The 21,724-nt window shown below is 42.4% G+C and overlaps 1 protein-coding gene across 1 annotated transcript in view; it reads right to left on the bottom strand.

The window, feature by feature from the left end:
* The window catches only part of Oca2 (OCA2 melanosomal transmembrane protein), a 274,614-nt gene that overhangs the window by 90,439 nt on the left and 162,451 nt on the right, over positions 1-21,724 (bottom strand). The window contains exons 20-21 of the mRNA XM_076565552.1: positions 3,408-3,467; positions 2,723-2,827 (exon numbers count right to left, since the gene is read on the bottom strand). Of these exons, the coding sequence (XP_076421667.1) occupies positions 2,723-2,827; positions 3,408-3,467 (165 nt within the window). The remainder of the gene's footprint in view (positions 1-2,722; positions 2,828-3,407; positions 3,468-21,724) is intronic.

Genomic DNA, 21,724 nt, shown 5'->3' with positions numbered 1-21,724 from the left:
ATATGCCGTGGTTAGAATGAGAATGGCATCCATAGGCTCATCTATTTGAATAGTTTGTTGCCAGTTGGTGGATCTGTTTGGGAAGGATTAGGAGGCATGGCCTTGTTTGGAACTAAGTCAATGGGTGCAGGCTTTGAGGTTTCAAAAGATTCACACAATTTCCAGTGCTGTCTATCCCTATCCACCTCATGATGATAAATCAAGTTATTAGCTCTCAACTCTTTGTTCCCTCTGCCATCCAGAACTGTGATCCTCTGAAATGTTAAGACAAATGAAATGCTTTCTGTTGCCTTGGTCGTAGTATTTTAGCACAGTAATAGTAAAGTCATCAAGACAGAGCTTCATCTTCTTTAGTAGCACACTGTGGAAGGGACTAAATGGAGAACCTTGATCTATGTGTGTCAGCTTGGAGGGAAACAATACACCACATTGCTGAGTGACACTATTCCTGGGTGGCATAAGCAAACATGTACTTGCCCCCGATAGGAAACCAGCAACTGACCAAGGTCCAGTTTGGTGAACGAATGGCTTTTGCTGGGATTGCTTACAGCTGTATGGGCGAGGGGTTACTTATAGGAGCAGAAATGAGTTGGGGAAGTGCGTAGTGGCTTAAATAACATCAGGCGATGATGCCATCAGTGGATGCCTTCACCATCCTCCAGCTCCCGACACTTCAACAGATGAGTCATATTCAAACAAAAGTGTTTGAATATGGGGCACTTCCTGTTTACTTCCAATAAGATGTTGGTGTGGAGACTTCCCCAGAAAAGAATTTCAACAGGGAGCATTCAGGGCTGTTAGTCAGAGCCACATCATTTTGTAAAGTTCCTCCATTTCAGAAAGAGATAACAGTGGCAATTCCCAAGTCTAAAGTAACTTGTTTTTCTATATTCTTGTTCTGTCTATCCAATCAAACCCCAGCAAACTAATTATGAGAGATGTTTACCTCTCGTGAGTAATGACTGACATTCCTTGAGTCACTACTCACGTCCCTAGCCACCCGTAACAATAGTCACCACATCCCCCAAAGGGAAGGTGTTCTGTCCTTCGCCCTCTTCCCCTTTTCTGCGTGATGACCCAGCCTGTAAGCAACAGCAGACTCTCTGCTTTCTTAGACTAGATCTGTCCCCTGCTCAGGCCCTTCGCAAATGAAGCCTGTGTTGTCCTAGAGTTGCTTATTTTCATGTCTGTCTTTCCTTTCGATCTTACAAAGCCAGCAGGAAGAACAGAGAAAGCCTGTGACAAACACCTATGCCCTGGGACCACATGACGCAGCCTCTCCAGGACAAGATAAGTGTGTAAAGTCACCTGTTGTCTCAGGGGCTGAAGATGCACATCAGGGCAGCACCACCTGTCAATGTCATCTATTTCAGGTTTTCATTGTTAGTTTATTGTGCCTACAGAGGAGCACAGTGATTTATTAACTGACTTTCGTCTCTACAGTGTCTGAAACAAATCATCTATCCATCCTAATTGCTAAAAGTAGATTCCTTTGCGTTGTCTAACATACAGATTAACAGTCTTGCCAACACTGAAGTTCAGCATCTTCATTTCCAGCCCTCTTTCCTTGTTTCTCTTGCTTTGCTGCAGAGCCTCTGACTAGTAAAGCATGCTCATAGATAACATTGTCTTGTTCGTTACCCAAAGGGAAAGCACTCGGTGTTTCCTATCTAAGCATACTGCTTATTGCAAATTTCACAGACTCTCAGGACCCCTTAAATGCACCATTCTGGACTCCTGGAGACCTCACGGGTCTTGTTCAAGATGTGATCACTAGAAATAACAGCCACTGGGTTTGTTCAGAATTCCCAAACCCATGCCTTGAAATGAGAACCACACTGGATCACTAGAGAGTAAAAGGTAGCAGGAAATGAATTCCAGATTGATAAGGAGGTCCGAACAACATGGGTTCTGGGGGAAGGTGAGGCTATAAGACTGGCCAGCCCTCTCCTCACATTGCCAGCTCTGTTGCATTCACCTTGGGGTCCCTTGTTCCCAGCAGATTGTGACAGAATAGATGGACTATCTATGGGGGGTTGTGGGGCCCTTGGGGCCTCAAGAGAAACAGAGAGAACTCCCCAGCCAGCATCCTGCTACTAGGGGCACTCAGTCTTCTGCTTCTATACTAAGCACCCTTGGATCTGGAGCTGTTCATGGAGGGACCCAGCTCTTACCTTTCAGTCTCTGTTCCCACTTTTAGTTTTTCACACCAAGGTTCACAGTCCCTGCCCTAAGCCAAAGAATCAATGACACAGAAAATGTCCTAGGGATGGGGGTCTTGGTGTTGACTGGTTAGAACCAAATGGAGACTTAAAATCCCTGCACTGGCCACATACCAGAAGCCATGCAAACTACTTGTAATAAATGACTTCTGCATCTGAAGATAATAAAGGCAATAGCTCAGTCTTTTGGTGTCTTGAAGTACCTTTGAAAAAATAAACATTTTTTTTTTTTTTGGTCTGGAAGAGGTAGCAGCCCTCAGCTGGGCTCCCAGAACAGGTAGTCAATCATGGTGTGCTGTCATCCTACAGACCCTGGTCCCCATTCTGTCATTAGCCTCTTGGTTCCATGCCCAGCTGCCTCAGGATCAGCTCACATTTTTTTCCTTACATGTAAGAGCAACAGAGGGGCTGGTTTCATAGTATGCTTCTTAGGAAGGAAAGGTGAGCCCAGATGAGTACAGGCTAAGTTTGGGTCTTAAACACAAGAACACATAACTTACCATTGTGGCAGTAAATGGGATGTTGTCAATCAAAGACGATGCCAAGGCTGAGACCCACACTATTAGTACAATGGCAGCTGCCAAGCGCTGATCTTCCGGGACCATCTAAAAGGAGGAGATGATGGTCGTGCTATGCATTAACCATTGCATGCTAAATCACACACATGGGAAGAGTCAAAAGATTTTCAGTCCTTCCTCTGACACATGGTAAGACCAAGGTAAGCATAGACATGCAAACCAGGGTCACACCTATACCAGGAACAGTGGCCGCAAGTGATAGAGGGGGGAGCCATTCGTAGCCAAATAGCTCTGTAGGCAGAGGAGTGAGCATTTCTTACCCACATCACATCTGGGGGCCACACACACTGATCCTCCTGCTTGATGGCCCAGCAGAGTCCTAAGATAGGAATCTCTGCAGCATTCACTTACTGGGCACTGCCCCTCCTTAGACATATTCTAACTAAAGGCCAAAGCAAATCAGCAAGCATCTATAATTATATACTCTTTGATAAAAGTATCCCTTCATCTCTAGGCTACCCAGGATAAAGTAGGCTCCCTTTAGTGGCTTGGACATAATTGACATAATTAATGTAACATTCTTACCAGACATTTTTTTTCTTTTTTTCTTTTAACAAAAATCAAAGATTAGTAGCTAAAACACATTCTATTAGAACACTCAGTGTACCTTTATCAGCAAGGCAGTCTGTTCTCCAACATACTCTACCAGGTGAAGTTGTGCCAAGGCCTAGAAGAAAGATGTGTTTAAAAATGAGAATATATGAAGATTTCTTTTGTCTTTCAAATCAGAGGGGAATGTAAGCTAGGCCCAAACGATCATTTCTCATTAAAGATTAGACTCCTTAACACAGTCTATAAATTAATCTGCTATTATATGCACTTATGAAGATGCCCAGAGGGAAAGTGTACAATAGCAGGGGCAGGAATTTCTCATTGATTTGTGTCAACCTCTATGTTAGATTTAAATCTGGACAGGAGGCAATCCTTTTATCTAAGGTCTATATGGAAGACACCATTTGATTGCTCACAAAGGAATGTCAATCCATAAAAAAGCTCTTTTTAAGTGAGATGCATTTCCAATGCGTTTTAAAAATTCAGTTTTTTTTTTAAATGCAGTTCTTACAACCCTTAAAGCAAAAGAAAAAAAGGACATCTGATGAGACACACGGCCATTTTCACAGCATGAGGAATGTGTCTTCATGAGAATCTGTTTCCAGCAGAATGTAGAAGCGTAGAATAAGATGACGGACGCTCAAGAGATTGTGGTAGGACCACAGCTTGGTCTCAGGCAAAGGACACAGCACTGGGGTAGGACAGCACCCCAGCTGCCCATTGCCTCTTCAGTGTGTGACATTTCCACTGGAGTTGCACTGGAAGAGGATTAATATTGAAATGTCAACTTGAATGTGTGTGAATGTAAGTTACAGAATCCTGGTCCATATGTGCAGTTTCCAGTTGGACTTCATTTGAAGATGGTAGAGCTGGAACTTCAAACACAACTCTCAATCAGTGTACTTTTGAAGATTAACTAGATCAGGATAATCTACCCATAGCAGTTCCTGCCCAGTTCCTGTGCTACCAATGTCTGGAGCCTGTCAACTTCACCATCAACTTGATGGGATTTAGAATCACCTCAGAGACACGACTCTAGGAATGTCTGTGAGGGTGTTCCAAACAGGTATAACTTGGGGGAAAAAACCCACCCAGTATTCCATGGGCTGGGGACTCAGACTGGATGGAAAGTGGATAAGAGTAAGCATTGAGTAGCAGCATTTGTCTCCCGCTGCCCCCCGACCGTGGACACAATGTGACCATCTCTTTCATGTTTCTGTCTAAAGTCATTTCTGTCACTTTCTCAATGATAATATCCTCAAATTGTGAGGCAAAACAAACTCTCCCTCCCTGAAGTTGCCAAGTATTTTGTTACAGCAATGAGAAAAATAATACAGAAGCTGGGTATGGGGGTGGGGCTGTTGTGGTATTATTACATTTATTCTTTCTGTAACAACAAATGGCAAAAGCAAAGGGGGAGATTTGATTTGGGCCTAGAATTTGAGGGTCTAGCCCATCATGGCAGGGAGAGGACAGCAATAAGAGCATAGAGAAGTTGGTCACACTATATCCACTCTCAGGAAGCAGAAAGAGATGAATGCCAATGTTCCACTCTGTTTCACCCTTAATAATAATCTAGGACCTCAGTGCATGGAATGGTACCACCCACATTTAGGGTGCCTCTTTCCTCTCCAGTTAAACTGTTCTGAAAACACTGTCATGACCATAATGTTCCTAAATTCAGTCAAGTTGACAATGAACCTGACCGTGTGGTACTAAGGCATTTGCAATTGGCTTGTGGAAGAATTTGGAAGACTTTATAGCTGAGACCACAGAAGCCCTAGAATGCTATAAGCATGGATAGGTCATTCTAGTGTAAGTGTGAAAGACTAGGATGCTGAAGGCAATGAGCATTGGAGACTGTGTCCATGAGGTTCTGGAGAGATCAAAACTCTACAAGGAAATGGGCTAGAGGTCATTCACATTACGTTATGGTAAAAAATCTGTCTCTTTTCAGCCTCTACCCTGAAAACTTCAGTGAAGCTAAATTCAAAGGTAGCATATCAGTTGTTGGAGAAATTTCAAGAGAGAAGCATATCCAGACCTTGATATTGTTAACACTTAATACTTTTGGTCAGTTCTACAGTGCGAGAACAGAAATGCATGAAAAATGTCCAGTTTGATGAGGAAGGGAGTCTAGGTGAGTTTATAGTTCAGACAATGTGGGTGCAGAAAAAGTGGCCACAATTGTGAAGAAAATGAGTAAGTAGCATTAAAGAGAAACCTTTTCCACCACACAGGAACAGTAGGGATGGCTCCAACTTGTAAATTTGCAAATGCATTTGAAGGGAGACAGCCTGGCTTTAAAATGCCACTAAATTGGTTCCTTTTTCTAAAACAACCATCTAGGGAATTACTTTCCTGAGTTTAAACATCGAGGGACAGAGAGGCTACTACGACAGTGTCAGGTTGCCAAAGTATATCTTAAGCCAGCCACAAAAATTGACAGTGTGACCCACATAGTGCTTGTTTGACAAGAATGCAAAATTCAAGAGTTACAGAGTTGTGGAGGCTTCTACCAAGGTGCAGAAACTATGCTGAGGCCAGGCATTGTGTCTCAGGGTAAGATTCCTGCAAGAAAGCCTTGAAGAGCCTCTAGTGAAGCTACGAAAGCAAAGTCTAAATTACAATGGAGACCAAGATACTCCAGTTACCAGAACGATGGATGTCAACCAAGGAAAGCTTCAGCCCGAGAGAGAAGAGTTGTGTCCTGCAGGAGGGAGACCTACAGAGGCAGAGTTACCTGAGATGGTTGGAGCCCAAAAGATCCCATCACAAGGCCCAAGGGCCAGACATGGAACTGCAGGATGTGGTTCTCTCCTCCCTTTTGAAATGGGGATGTTTACTCCGTGTCTTTGAATATTGGAAGTCTATAGCTTGTTACTTTATTGTTGTTCTTGGTTGGTTTTGATTTTATAAGAGCTCATAGTTGAGACCCGGTCTGCATCTCCCTAGGGATTCTGCACTTAGACTTTTAAACAGTGTCAGAGCTGTTAAGACACCGTGGATTCTCAGAGACGGACTCAATAGATTGTATACTATGAGAGCAGTGTGAAAATAGGAGACAAGGGTGGAATATTAAAACGAAGTATTGTATTTGGGTGTCAGGTTGACCAGGGGTAGGCTTACCATAGCTAATCTTCATTGTCAGCGTGGCTGGATTGGGATGTAGAAGTCAAACCTCTGGGTAGGCTTGTGAAGGTGTTCTCACAGAGATTTAACTAGGGAGGGAAGACCAACCCTGAATATTAAAGCTACCCTCCTGTTGACTAGGTTCCTCGCTGAATAAAAAGGAGGAAGTGACCTGCGCACCAGCACCCATCTCTCTCCGCTTCTCTGCTGTGTACCATGTGACCAGCCTTACACTTCTGTCATCACAGCTACAACCACCTGTTACCACAGCTGCCCGGCCAGGACAGATGTTCCTTTTAAACCGTGAGCCAAATAGATGATTCCCTCTGTAGACTGGGGTTCTGAAGGATTCTGTCACTATGAGAAAAGCAGCTAATGCAGAGCCAGGCCATTCCTTGCTATGGGGTGTCAGGCTGTGTCCTCAGCCTCTGCACAGTGGGTGAGAGCAACGCTTCTAATATTGCCATGTGAAACCAAAAATGTCTCAGAACATGGGCTGAGTCTCATAGGAGAGTAAAATAAACTCCTTTACTAGCCAGTAATCTAACATAACCCAAGTTCAATTAAACAATAGTGAACATTTAAAAGCTTAGATGTAGCTAAACCTTTTGTCCAATTTAAGTTAAAATTTCCTGCCAGATAATATATAAAGATGCTCATACATGTATATTCATCCACGGTATGCTGTGCATACCTTATGTGTCTATGTAGATGCCTAATATCATAAAAATCTCAAAACCTTTGTGTGCAATATGAAAAAAAATAACACCTTCAACAGACTTGAGCATTCCACCAAATAACTCATTTCAAAATATCTGACCTCGTAATTGAAGAAAAATCAAATTACAAGGAAAATACAAATGTTGTGTATTATGATATAAAGTGGTAAATTAAATATGCCGTGATTCCATCTATCATGGATAAAGCTGACAAATATATTTGGCACTTGAAAAATAAAAGTTAGTTTGTACTTGAAGAGTATGCATATCATTCATCTCCATCAATGACACACAGTAGAGAAAGGGAGTGCTATAAATCACAGCACCACAGGGACACAGCAACTGTGGCCAGAGATAAGCGAACACAATAGCTCCTTGCTGCCACCTTCAGAACAGTGGACTGCAGAGCACAGGCTCTTCTGCATCCAAACAAAAAGGCTCTGGATGCAGCACTCTTTAGCACAGACTGAATTAGTAAGCAGTTTGTCTGCGTGCAAACACTACCCATCACAAAGTAGGAGCTGCAATACTTGAGTGGCAAAGACATCAAACTGCCTGGCAGCCTGAGGCAGAGCAGCCACTGATGTCAGGAAGTGTGAGCAGCAGTGAAACTGGAGACTGGAACAAGTCATCCTGAGAGAGATTGATGCATCCTCTCCTGAATCCCAAGACTAAGATCAGTAATGAGATTACAGTCCGGGACCATCAGGGACAAAAGAAGGCAAGCGATGTGGATAAAAGTGGAAATACCAAAATTGGAAAGAACTAACATTTTACAAATGAGAATTCATAGATAGAAGATACAAAAGAATTTTGTTTAAAGAAACCAAGGGTTGAAGAGTATTAAAATGTCAATTAAAATTGGCCCTTTATGAGCTAAAGATGAAGACTGTCTCTAAATCACATGATAGCACTGAAAATATTGAGTTGTGTAACTGGGAGAACAAACTAAAATTTTAAATAGCAATCAAATCAAATAAATCAAAAATGAAATTGAAAATAAAAACATAGGGCCAATAAAATGATATATTTAAGCCAAGTGCTTCTGCAGCATCATTACATATAAACAGAGTGTTCTCAGCCAGGTGCATTGTGACCCTCTGAGCACTGGAAAGGCTAAGGCACAAAGATGACCTGAAGAGCCTTAACTAGTCTGATGACCATAACTAGTGTGATGTCAGCCTTGGCTCCATAGATCAATCTCATCTATACAATAATAAAACAGGTAAGGCAATAAAACAAAACGGTAAGGTAAAAATCAAATAAAACAAAAGCCTTACTTAAATGTTGAAAGTTGTCACATTGGATTAAAATCCAAATACATAAAATTTGCTAAAGATACCAAAACTAAACAAGCAGAAGAAGAATATGTACCAAGACTATTTTAACAAATGAAAGCTTCATGCTTCTTTTTATTACTTATAAAAAGCAAGCGATTCTAAATTATACATAACTAATAACACAGACTCAAAGGTAAATGAAGCATAAACAAAAGAATGAGAAGTCCAAGTAGGCTATTCCACAGCCATTTTACAAAACTGACTGAGTAATGTAAGGCAAGAAGCACAATGTAAATAAAAGTAATTTGAATAAATAAGAACATAAAGGCTGTCAAAATAGCTCAGTGGCTGGTAAAGGCACTGAACACCAATGCTGACAACCTGAGTTTGATCCCAAGAACCCACGTGATGAAATTCCCCAAGTTGTCCTCTGACCTCCACATGCTCGGTATGTCACCGAATATAAATGTAACTTTTTAAGAATGCAAACATGATTAACATGTATAGGAAAGCCTGAAGGATGTTGCCAAGATGAGCTAAAAAGAAATTTACAATCTTAAACGTAAATACCAAAAAACATAAAACATAACAATGGAAAGGCAAGCATCAATAAGTTAAAAAAGAACAACTTAGGCCTTTAAAAAGTAAGGAAAAATAACAATGACTATGAGCAGAAAATTTTAAAGTAGCAAATTCTTAGTTGGTAGTTTTGTTAAGACTAACTACAGGGAAAGTAGTAACAGAAATGGAGTGGTGGAAAAAAAAACAGACTGTGGCATCAGCAAGAAAAGGGGTATCACCAAAGACAAACAAGAAATGGTAGGAGTAAATAACTAAACACCCTTCCAAAAAGTTATATGAAAGCCTACTTATTACTGTTGAAGATCCCTTAAACACACACACACACACACACACACACACACACACACACACAATTGTAGTTACTACATAATAGGACAACAATGTCCCCCTACTAGATGCCACAGGCTAACAACTAAAAAGCCCAGTGACAGGAATGATTCTCTTCTTTCAGAATTGTCGGCCAGTAAGATCCTAAATATCCCCAAATACTGCAGGTTGTTGCCAGTGTGCTTGGTAACCTTGCAGAACTTGATTGTAAGACCCTAGTGCTGAAGTGTATGAAGACACCACATTCTTGCATCACTGAACATGGAGCTATTGCCCTGATTATCATCTGGACACCTCTTCCATACTAGCCAGCTTCCATAGTGCTGGAAGGTGCTTCAATCCTATTGAAGGAGAAAAGTAATCATCAGTCTTAACCCAGCTGTGAACCCTGCAAGCTACACTGATGACTAGCCTTCAAAGCATACTCACTGGTGCAAGAAGGGCATAAACATCTTGGGAGTAGGTATCACTTTCTGATTGCATTTAAGTCGCACTCCACAAGAGAAAACCAATATCAGGCACAATGATTGAGCTAAGGACCTGTGGCTAGACAGGTCATAAGACCTAGGGGAGAACCTACCACTATTTTTCTACTAAATAAACATATTAAATTTACTCCTAATGACGTATTGCTATACCCATAGTTTAAAGCTTCTCAACCTTCTTCAGAGAAGCATCTATTTGCAGTAGATAGCGCTCAACACCAAGACCCAAAACTGGCAGAGATTAAGAGCCTGCAGAATGCTCAGTCGTAATGTAACATCTACAACGCACCCCTTCTTCCTGAGGCTCAGGAATAGTTGTGAAAGAAGAGGTGTAAAGGTTGTAAAACCCCAGACTATAAGTGAATACAGGGAAACAGTGCCCTCTGAACACAAGGCAGTTGTACATATAAACTGAGAGCTGTTACTGAAGCATGCACAAGGCCTTTGCAGGACCAAAACAGACTAAATCCTGGGGAGAAATCCTGAGTGAATGAAGCCCTGAGAGAATGTATATTGTTGACATGGGCATGGGCACATCAGGGACACCAAGGCCTAAGCCCCATGGGAGTGTCAGACTCTGTCCCATGTGAGACTCAGAATGATGACAAATTCTTCCTCTGATCCAAGCGCAAATGTCAATAGTGTGTGCAGAAAATGTTCACCATAGCTTTCTCCCCAATAGGTTTACAAGCTGAAGAGTACTCCCCCACAGAGACTATCTTACCAAGATTAGCTAAGCTTGCTCCTTGGTTCAGCTGTAAGCCTTGGCCTGCCTTGCCTCCCTGTTCAACTCTACAACAAACACACTCAGCTTCTGGGGGTCCGTGGTTTCTCTATCATAGAGCCCAATCAACCCAAACCCAGGTTCTCTATGTATCTGTGGGTTTATCTTTTCTTCTTTCCTCACTGGCCCAGTCAGGTCCAATCCCTGGAGCCAGACAAGGACTCATCATCTCAGCATGGAGAGCAGAAGTGGACATGAAGTCCCACCTCTACCCGAAGAGCTACTGTCAATTGGTAGCCTCTGGGAGAGAGCCAGTGTTCTTTAAGAGAGTTACCACCAGTAAATTGACCATACTGTAGGTAAAGGCCACACGTCCATCAACACCAGAGCAGTACAAATAGGATTCGATGAAGGAAGGAAATGAAAGAGGACACAGTTGCCTAGGTAAAGAAGTGGAGAGCAAATCTGAGGAGTTGAGGGAGAGGGTAAATATGGCCAAAATTGATAGTACTAAATTCTCAAAGAACTAATTCTCTAAGATATGCAAAGTGAACCTATAGAAACAAAATCTGATAAGGTCTAAAAATACAAAAGCAAAAGAAAACTCATTCTTTTTATTTTCATTCAAATAATTACCTGATTCATAACTATTGGTTGAAAAATAATTTTTGTTTTCCAAAGGAACTGCTTTGTCACTCAAGAAGTGGAACCCGGTTGGAGGGAGCAGAGCCAGGGGTCATGCCCTGGGGATTGTATGTCTCCCCGGCCCTTCCTGGACCTCTGCTTCTAGCTGCGGGGAACTACTTGGCCCTGCATGCCCCTTGAGCACGGTGTCTGTCCAGAAACAACAAAGCCAACCAACATGAAGTGAAACCTCCTATCAAAGCAGCTGTTTCTCTCTTCCAGCTGTTCTCCCAGGTCTTCTGTGGCAGCGGCAGGAAGGTGATCATCACAGCCGTGCGTCTTCTTCCTACGTTTATGCTTCGGTTCTGATAGGGCGCCTGTTGGGTGAGTTTACGACCACGTGATCTGCAAGTGGAGACTTCTGCTTTTACCTTTCTGTCTGTCTGCCCTTCATTTCTGTGCGTTGCTGCAAGACAGCAACTACACTATCCAGAGAACACGGTGTGGTGTGGTGGAGAGAGAGAGAGACCGCACCCTTGTGAATTTCCCAGCCTGGCCTCTGTGCGCTGCGGCGAGACAGCAGCTACGCTGTCCAGAGAATACAGTGCTGTGTGGTGGAGAAAGATGGCGCCCTTGTGTATTTCCCAGCCTTGGGGCAAAGTTACTGTCATTATCAACAGGAAATGTGTCATTGCCTCTAGGATTTTCAAATTTCCCTGTCGTCGTTGTTAGGGTTTGCAGTTTGCTGCAAGTTTTCATCGTGACTTTGAATGCTCTCAAATGCTATTTACCATCTACTGAAATGATCATATGGACTTTCCCCTATAATGTTAGTACAAAGAAAGGATTGCTTGATTTTAGGATGTTAGATCAACACGGTTACTGAAATGAAACTGCCTTGGTTGTGTTGCCCGTGTCTTACACCGTGGCATCCAGTTAATATCATGTTAAAGATGTTTAGATCCGTGTTCATGAGGCCTGTTACTCTGGGTTTCTTTCTTCCATAATGCCTGTGCCCCAAGAGTTACAAAATGAGCTGTTTCCTCTTGAAATGGATTCATGGGATTAGAATTAGTTCTTACTTCAGTCTGAAAAAATTCTACAGAGAAGTCAGCTGTGTCTGAACTTTTCCAGATGGAAACATTTACATTATTAATTCAGTTTCTCTGATTGATATAATAGTATTCAGAATTTCTATTGCAACTTAAGTCAGTTAGGGTGTTCTATTTCAAGACAGTATTTCATTTCATGTAAATTGATGAATTGATTGTTATAAATTTATTAATATATTCTCATTGTTACTTTAAAGTCTGTAGTGTCTGGATTATAACTATTTTCTTGTTGATATTGGCAGTATGTGTCCTCTGATTTCTTTGCAAAGGATTAGCTTTCTATCCAATGTTTTACATATTCTTCTTCCTGTTTTGTTGATGCTAATCTTCTCTTTGTTAGTTTTTTTCTTTCTATTTCATTGTCTTTGTTCTTTTCTCAGATTCTTCTTCAAGTAGAACATCAGATGATTTCAGAGTTTTCTTGTTTCATGTATTTCATCTATAATTTCCCCTTTCAACTAGTTTTTGCTGTGTCAAAAAAAATTGAGATGGTTCAAATTCACATGTTTTCTCCAGCTCTGGGGTCTGTCTCTCATGTGCATAGTACAGTGATCAGCCAGAGGCTTCAGTGTCTCAAGCTTCAGTCCAACTCTCCAAGCTAGTTGGCTGGCACACATCTACCATTCCTAAGCTGGCCAGCCACCTGTGTGGAAGGAAGGTCCTGTTCAACTGGTTTGAGATAGTTCCTGGATAGGAACTGACTGAGACTTGTGCTATTGATGCACAGAATTGATTGAGTCCTCCGGCTCTCTCTTCTGAAATCCTCTGCCCATCCATCCCACAGGAGCCATTGTCTGGCTCCTCCAGACAGAGTGAGTCAATGTCACCATGACACTCCATGACAGAGGCCAGCCCTGGGGGATCACGAAGATGAAAAATAAAGAAGAACCATCCATGAGAGGGCGACTTCAGGTTTCCACTCCCCTCCAACACCCACTTCCTTTTGTTCATTGTTCAAAGTCCACGCTGATGGTTATGATAAACGGCGCTGGTGGCAGCACTGGTTCCTGGTGGAAAATTCAGGGGCCATGGCCACAACTACCAGAGTTACAAAGAGCTTTATTAGAAAGAAGGGGATAGGAGGGAGGAGAGCCAGGCCTGGAGAGAAAGAAAGATGGCAGAAGCAGAGCAGAGAGCAGGAAGCAGACAGGGAACAGAAAGAGAGCAGAGAGAGAGGGTGGGGGTCTGCGTCTGGCTTTTTAAGGCAGGTACATAGTCGTCAGTGCCCATTGATGATGTAAGACGGAAGACCTTGAGCTGTGCATGTACAGTATCCTAACACACGCTCTGTTGACATTTCTGCTTTGTCCAGATTTCAGTTATAATCAGAGGGAAGAATGGATGTTAATGGGTTTATAGCTGTAAAGGAGAATTGGAGTTGGACACTCTTGTTTCTTGTGAAATACAGGTAACATAATAAAAACCCAGGTCTACACCTAAAAGTAGAAAGAATATGCTTCTCCTGTGCCAATCTTCTCCTCTTCACTGATTAATACACATTTAACCAAGGAGTGGGTGGGAACAGAGGCAGGGTCTCACACTACCTGAAACCCTCTACAAAGTTAGCGAGGTCAGGATGAGTCACACAGTAACTCTAAAGGAAGAGAAGGGGGACAGCCAGCCTGATCGCTCTCAGAGGCTGTGCTGAGGCAAATGCACACCAATGCTGACATTCAAGAAGCCAAGCAGAAAGCAGCGTGCCTTTGTGGTTCATTTTCTATTTTTTTTCCTTTGCTGATTTTTTTCTTCTCACAGTTCTTACCTAATTTTAAAATCTGACCTAAGAAAAATAATCCAAATTTTAATCACTCAAACATAAAATATTCTTACATATTTAACAGCTGATGCATTTATTTATTTTTATCAACATTCTGAATACATTATAATTACAATCGTTTTAAATAAACTTGAATTATACTGCTATTTTGGGGGTAATGTCACAGCAAGCTTATAAAAAGATAAAACTGATAAAGAGCTCACTGTAAGTCATCTTTGCCACAAAATTTAAAAATACAACTGTCCGTGTATTAATTTTCCCCAGAATTATGCATGTGTCTTCTCATGGAGATTACTGGTGATCTTTCTTGCAAGACAGCACTTCGATAGGGACTGAGGTTCAAGAGAGAACAACAGCCAAGCATCTCCCTGCTCCTGTGTCTGCAAGAAAGCCAGGAAGCCACTCTCTGGGTCTAAAGTGAGCCTCTTGTGACCCTCCTTGACACCAGAATCAGAGGGCCTTTGGAGTCCCCAATAAGTTAATGGCCAATCCTGTTTACTTTATATCCCATAAGAGAAACACATGGAGTAACATGGATGGAAAGCAATAAGGGGTAAAATGTAAGGCCTTTTTCATTTTGGTAATAATAGGCTCTTTTTTGGTTTTACTTCAGTTTTCATCTTGTGTTGCCCTTTGTTTGGTTTTCTCTTTTTTTTTTTAATGGTAATAGGCTTTTGTTTGTTTGCTATTATTATTATTTGTTATTTCCCAAAAATGTAGGAAAAACAATCATTTGTGTGACAGCAGCCTTGAAGACCACTGAGGCTTCAGGCATCACCTCTCACTTCCCTGAGGCTTCAGACCTCACCTCTCACTTCCCTGGTTCCACTAGAAAGGGAAAGATCAGCTTTGCTACTCATTAGGATTTAAATTACTATATGAAAGGGTAGACTTATCTAGGCTTTGTGGAGTCCAGTAAGACACCCCAGGTCAGAGTATCAGAAACTAAGTGTTGCCTCTGGCTCTGGGGGAAATGGTAATCTAAACTACCCAAGACCTTCTAAACTATTATTCCCTCCTTTTAAGAGTTAATCCAGCTGTGTGGGAGTTCCAGCCAGCTGGGGAAAGCTGATTCTCTTGAAGCCATGGTAAGGGGAGGGATGAATGGTTATCCCATTCATAGAACTACCCAGAATCCCTTCCTCCAAGTTGTCATTCACAGAGCTCCAACCATGCAGTGCTGCAGCCTGCCAGTTTCCTGGGGAACTCAGAAAAGTGCAACTTTGCCTCTTTCCTCTAATTTTTTCCTTTAGACAGTGGCCAAAGTCTTGGAACGCTTTTCCAGGTACTCTGTGTCTTCTCCCTCAGTTTCTCTGAAGCTGCCCAACCTCCCGTCTTCAGCCCATGCAGATGCTTGCCTGTCATAAGGCTGCCTGAAAACAACATGCCTTTCTCTCTTCTTCTTTCTCCCAGCAGCCACCAAGGTGGATGATTAAAATCTAATAAAATTGTCCTTTCTAGCCCATTTTTAAATTATTCTATTAACTGAACTAAGAACCCAAAAGAAGGAACTTCAGATTCCCCAGTAACAGGTATTTCTGGATTTGTAAACTCAGTGTAGGGACGCTCTCTGCCCATGGAGGCCATGTGCTCTCACCAACATCCCACTGCAATTAATCTTCAGTGAACGACTATTCTGTCAGTCTACGTAATCACTATGCAATTTCTCAAGTGACCTTAAAGCTTCTCAATACAATTCATAACAAAAGAATTACAGAATTGTTATGCTATAAGCCCTATGGTTTATGAATATAAGTAACTTTATTTTAAAAAAGAAGTTTATACATACACACCCAGGCACACTCACACATACATATGTGCACATATGCATGCACAAACACTAGACAGCCAGGGAAAACCCAGAAAATCTCAGCAGAGGTTACTTTGGAATTTGGCATGACTTCTCAACTATTAATACAATTATTACACTCAACCTATAAATTAGAGCCTTTATGTGGCCTATTATTTGTATGATTATTGATTTCAAAGGCAAAGAATAGAGAACTGCATGCAGAACTCATCACCCAGGAAACAGGCAATCACCAAAGCTTTCCAACAGCGGCAGAAGATAATGTGATCTTTTTTTTTTCTCTTCTCAGTTTGAAATTGTGATAAAAATAAATAAATGAAAACCTTCTGACAAGAAGCTTTGTCTCTGAGAGCCACTCTCCATACAACAAATGACCATTACATCACTGGACACACAGCTGTTTTATCAATACATAGTCATCATAATTTTATCAATACATGGTCATCATAATTCTGCATCTGATATTGCTCAGTCTCCTCTATGTCTTTCTTTGCAAATATTTATCGAGAGCTTAACTATGTGGCTTGCAATGTGAGGAATGCTGGGATTCAACAGGAGCATCTTTACTGGCCTTCTAGAGCTTAAATTCTGGTGAAAGCTGACACAAAGAATGAGTTACATGCATACACATGCGGACGCGTGTATATTAGAGCATCACTGTCATGGAGAACACACAGGAAGCTGCTGGAAGATAATGGAACAAAGGTGAAGACACTAGCAAGAAGCCACAGAGCTCTTTCCATGGGGTGATGTGGGAGGGCCTCCCTGAGGATGGGCATAGAGCAGATGCTTGAGGGCAAGCTAGCCACAAGCATGCTTGGCAAGTTCCTCCCATCTAGAGGTGACAGTACAAATGCACAGTCACCCAGCAAGAAGCCATTGTGTGGAGTGGGAGTGGTGTCAATCCGAGTGAGCAGGAGCTGTAGCTCGTTTGTGTGCAGCTACAGGGGTCATAGCAGAGACTCAAGTTTTACTCCAAATACAGCTAGAACAATGTGCTACTGTCAGAGGTACAACATGCTATTATTCTTGTCCCCCACCAAAAAAAAAAAAAAAAAATGCCAGAAAGATGGATGGTGCTCATGGCAGTAAAGAGGTCCTTCTGCTGCTCAGATGTCTTCCCCAAAAAAGTGAGGGCTAGCTTTCCGACATCATAGACAAAAGGTTATACTCAGGACTCTCCAGCCACAAGGCTGCTATGAAGCCAATTACTCTGCTCACTCACCAGCAAGCCTGAAATAGCTGGTGACGCTAGTGTCGTCTTGGGATTTCCAGATAAAGACGCATTTAAATATGTTTCTGTACATTTTAAAGGTTTTTTTTTAACATTTATTAGTTAATATATGTGTGCATGCGTGAGCCACTGTTCTGAAATGGAGGTCAGACGTCAATCAACAGGAGCCCATTCTCTCCTTTTGCCACGGATCCCAAGGATAAAACGCAGGTCCTCCCACGTGGCGGGAGTTGCTTTCCCCACTGAGCCTGCTCTCTGGCCCTGTTCCTGAACATTTTTAAGCTAATGACTAAGAGAATACAAATAGTATTTATAATCTCAAGAGACTAGAAAGATAGATGCAAAGAAATTTTACCGATATCCTACTTAGATCAGTGTACGAGAAGATAAAATGTCCAAGTGAAAATCAAATGAAACAGAGGAAAAGAGAAATAATGAATGAATAACTTCAGGGAACTTCCAGTCCAGACCAAAGTCTAAAACCTCTTCTTCCTACATCACTACTATGTGCAACATCAACTCTTGAGAAGTAGCAATAGGCAACTCAAAAACTCTGATGCTGGTTTGGGATTCCAGGATAGATGAGGAACACAGCTGAAAGATGTCTGCTGTGTCTCCAAACTAGCATTTCCCAACCAGTTATGACAAGAGAAGGAATCCCATGACAAGATACACCTGGAGTCTCTGTCCTCTTTGACACAAGGCCTGAGGGTGGGAATTATAGAATATAGACAGACAGACAGATGATAGATAGATAGATAGATAGATAGATAGATAGATAGATAGATAGATAGATGATAGATAGATAGATAGATAGATAGATCGATAGATGATAGATAGATAGATAGATAGATAGATAGATGATAGATAGATAGATAGATAGATAGATAGATAGATAGATAGATAGATAGATAGATACACACACACACTCACACACACCTAGAACTCTAGATTTTTTGTCAGCGTGTAACTGAGACAACCATGGAAAGAACCAGAGATTACACACAGAGTACCAGAGTCCATTCAACACAAGCCACTTAAAGTAGATCTCTAAAAATGGGAGTAGTGGGCCGGGCGTTGGTGGCGCACGCCTTTAATCCCAGCACTCGGGAGGCAGAGCCAGGCGGATCTCTGTGAGTTCGAGGCCAGCCTGGGCTACCAAGTGAGCTCCAGGAAAGGCGCAAAGCTACACGGAGAAACCCTGTCTCGAAAAACCAAAAAAAAAAAAAAAAAAAAAAAAAAAAAAAAAAAATGGGAGTAGTGGAGGAAGAGCCTTGAGGACCTGTGAGACTACTTCTTCTGAAAGGGTAACAGAATTGGAATAGCGCTGAAAGAGTGGTTTAGGAGTAAAGGCTGAAATTCACCAACTTTGACAAAAAACACAAACGTTTAAGGAGCCAAGTGAACTGCAGGAAAATGGCAACAAAACAATCCAAAGAAGTTCACCAAGCCACATCCTAAAATGTCAAATCCGGACTCAAGACCCTCCTAAACAGAGCCAGAGATGCTTATGTATTACCTATAGGGAGATGCCAATTCACGTGACAGTCAATTTCTCATTGGGAACTGTGAGGACCGAAGAAAAGGGTACAGTGTTTCTCAAGGGCTGGAAGTAATGCAGCTGCTCCTTTAGAAATGGAGAGGAAGGGAAGACACTCTCCCACAAGGCAAGCTAAAAGACCTTATGAGTAGACCTGCCCTCACTGGCTAATGGAAGGTCTGCTGTGTTGAAATCTCAGGTACTGCTGGGCCGTTTGTGGCTCCAAAGCCTTATAATCATCACACAGACGAGAGTGGGCAAAGCAGTATCCCTGCTCCCTCCCAGAGGCAAGGAGAATTGTCTGAAATATCACAGCAGCCCTGGTCACCGACACCTCAGCATGTCAGTAAGATTTGGGGTCTATGACAATGAAGGTCTGGCTCACTCCAGAAATGAGTACAAGCTATGCAGCTGAGGTGGTGGCTGAGATAAGAGGCACATGGCATTAGGGAAGAAAGTCTATTGGCAATTCAGACTCAAGAGTCACCTGCAGAAGCTGAGCCAGCTCCCGAGGCTGGACAGTCTTGGTGCCTCTCCCCTTACCTCCTTTACTCTACATTGCCGTACACACTTGGAACATCTCCCCCACAGTCCATGTGTTGGAAACCAAATCCAGATGTTGACTGAACTCGGAGGTGAGTCTTTGAAATATTTAGGACAAGATGAAATCATGAGAGTAGGGCCCTCCTGATGACATCAGCATCATGAAAAACAGGAGAGACTTCATCTAGCACATGGGCTCTGTCTTGCCACATGATGCCCTCCGCCATGTCACAATGTACCAAAAGTCCCTCACAGTCAGGGCCACATTCTGGGGCTCGCAGCCTTCAGAACTGTGTACTAAATAAATTTCTATTCTTTACAAGTTATTTTGCTATATCAGCAGAAGATGGAGTAGGACAATAAGGACACCAAACATTTTCAGTTCTGGGTGTAACTGAATAGGCATCACTATATCATATAGTATTGGACAGGATTTATATGACAAGTAACTTTCTCAAAAAAAAAAAAAAAAAAAAGAGGGAAGACCTAAATTTCAACAAGCACACATGGAGACCTGGACTGGGGTGTCTTATATGTGCCCCTCAGTCCTGCCCCCAGCTTAGTTTTGTTCCCCAGCTTCTGCCCTGCCCCCAAACCTGCTCTTGACCTTGGTCAGTCAAGTTGGCTTGTCTTTCTGGAGCCAGGGGAGTATGGGGGATGTGGGCAGGACCAAACAAGTGAGAGCAGGGGGTAAGCACAGCCCCTACGAGGCAGGCTGCTGTTTGTTCAGGCAGCCTTCTCTATGGCACGAGGCCAGGTAGCCCCACAAGTACAGTTCCCAATCAAGCCTGTGAAGCTACAGCCTCTGTGGCTATGACTTCTGAGTTCTTCTCTGGACAACTCAATGTACCCATTCCCTCCACCCCAAACTCTGACTTTGGGCATATAGTTTTTTCCCCTGCTGAAACCCTGTCTAGCAAGAGGAGTCAAAAGGAGTTATCCAGAGGGATGACTGGAGATTAGCTCAGTGATAGAACATTTGCCAAGTGTGCACAAGGCCCTGGGTTCTAGGTTCAATCCCCATCACCACACACATACACTACACCACACACACACACAGAGATACACACACACATATACACACACCATGCACACATATACACACACACTGTGTACATGCACAAACATACACACATCATGCACACATACACCATGCACAAACATACACACACACACCATGCACACACATACACACACTATGCACACACATACACACACACACACACCTCGAATACACACACACACACACACACACACACACACACACACACACACACACACACACACACTTTGCAGAGCTCTTCCCGGTTAGGAAAAATAGAAAATCATCTAAATAACAAGGGAAGGGAGAAATATGGCTATGGTGCACCCAAGCAACCAACACTGTAAACACTTTTAGATTGATGTACAGTCATATGGAGAAGTAATCACAGGAACGATATTGAAGGATATGTATTACATGGGAATAATTTCATTACAAAATCATGTGCATATATGATTCTAATTTGGTTTTAAATTACCATATATGCACAAAATAGGAAATCTACCCATCAAAATGTTAAATTGGCTGCCATTGGTATTTAATTATGGATTTTTTTTGTTTGCTTATCTGAATTTTCTAATTTGTTAAAATTCTGAAAATCAACTTTTCCTGGGTGTTGTACCAATGAAGGAAAGCCTTTTTTGTGATCACTAGTGCCCCACCACCACCACCACCACCACAGGGGTTGGAGCTGACCTGGGCTCAGAACCAATACAGCCACTCTGGGTAAACAGGCCTGGAGTGAAGCAGCAGATGACATCCTGAGTAGCCATCTGAATCCCAGACCGCAGACCTCAAGGACCAGCAGAATGCACGCAGCTGCTGAGCTCTGCTCTCCTGCAATGTAAGGGGGGCCAAGCCCGCCTGGGATGCTGGGCGGCCAGTAGGTTCTACCCAGTGAGCCAGCTCCCAAAGCAGAGCAGGTTCTGCAGAGTGCACACCCAGAGCCAATGCCCTGGTGGGGTGCCGGGGTCATTCTTCAACCGTTAGACCTCCAAGGTTCAGTCTTAAAATGAAACGAGTCCACTAAACATTCCCTGTTGCTCCCCCTCCGGCAGAAATCCTTCAGTCCAGGAGATGGGTGGGGTTTCTCCTGCATCCTGAGCCACCGTTAGTGAGGACCGCACAGCAGGAGAAGCCCCCTAACCTCTTCCTAGAGTAACATATTGGCAAATTCTGAAGTCAGGAAAGAAAAAGTGTTTCCTCTATGTTTTAGCAAAAAGCAGGTTCTGAAGAAAATTAAAGCACAGAAAATGCTTCCTTTTCTGTGACATAGATGATTTCATAACTGTAAAAGTTAAAGTGATTTACTCAACATATCATGCTTGGAGAATCTCATTAAATGGAACTTATTCAGACCATAATTATCGCTTGAATAATTGCATTTTTGAGTGCTTTTCTTTTTCCCACAATTTAAATACAAATGAATGTATTTTAAGAA

The sequence above is a fragment of the Peromyscus maniculatus genome, chromosome 1, assembly GCF_049852395.1.
Source record: "Peromyscus maniculatus bairdii isolate BWxNUB_F1_BW_parent chromosome 1, HU_Pman_BW_mat_3.1, whole genome shotgun sequence".
Taxonomy (NCBI): Eukaryota; Metazoa; Chordata; class Mammalia; order Rodentia; family Cricetidae; genus Peromyscus; species Peromyscus maniculatus.
This window is presented reverse-complemented; position numbering and strand designations above follow the sequence as displayed.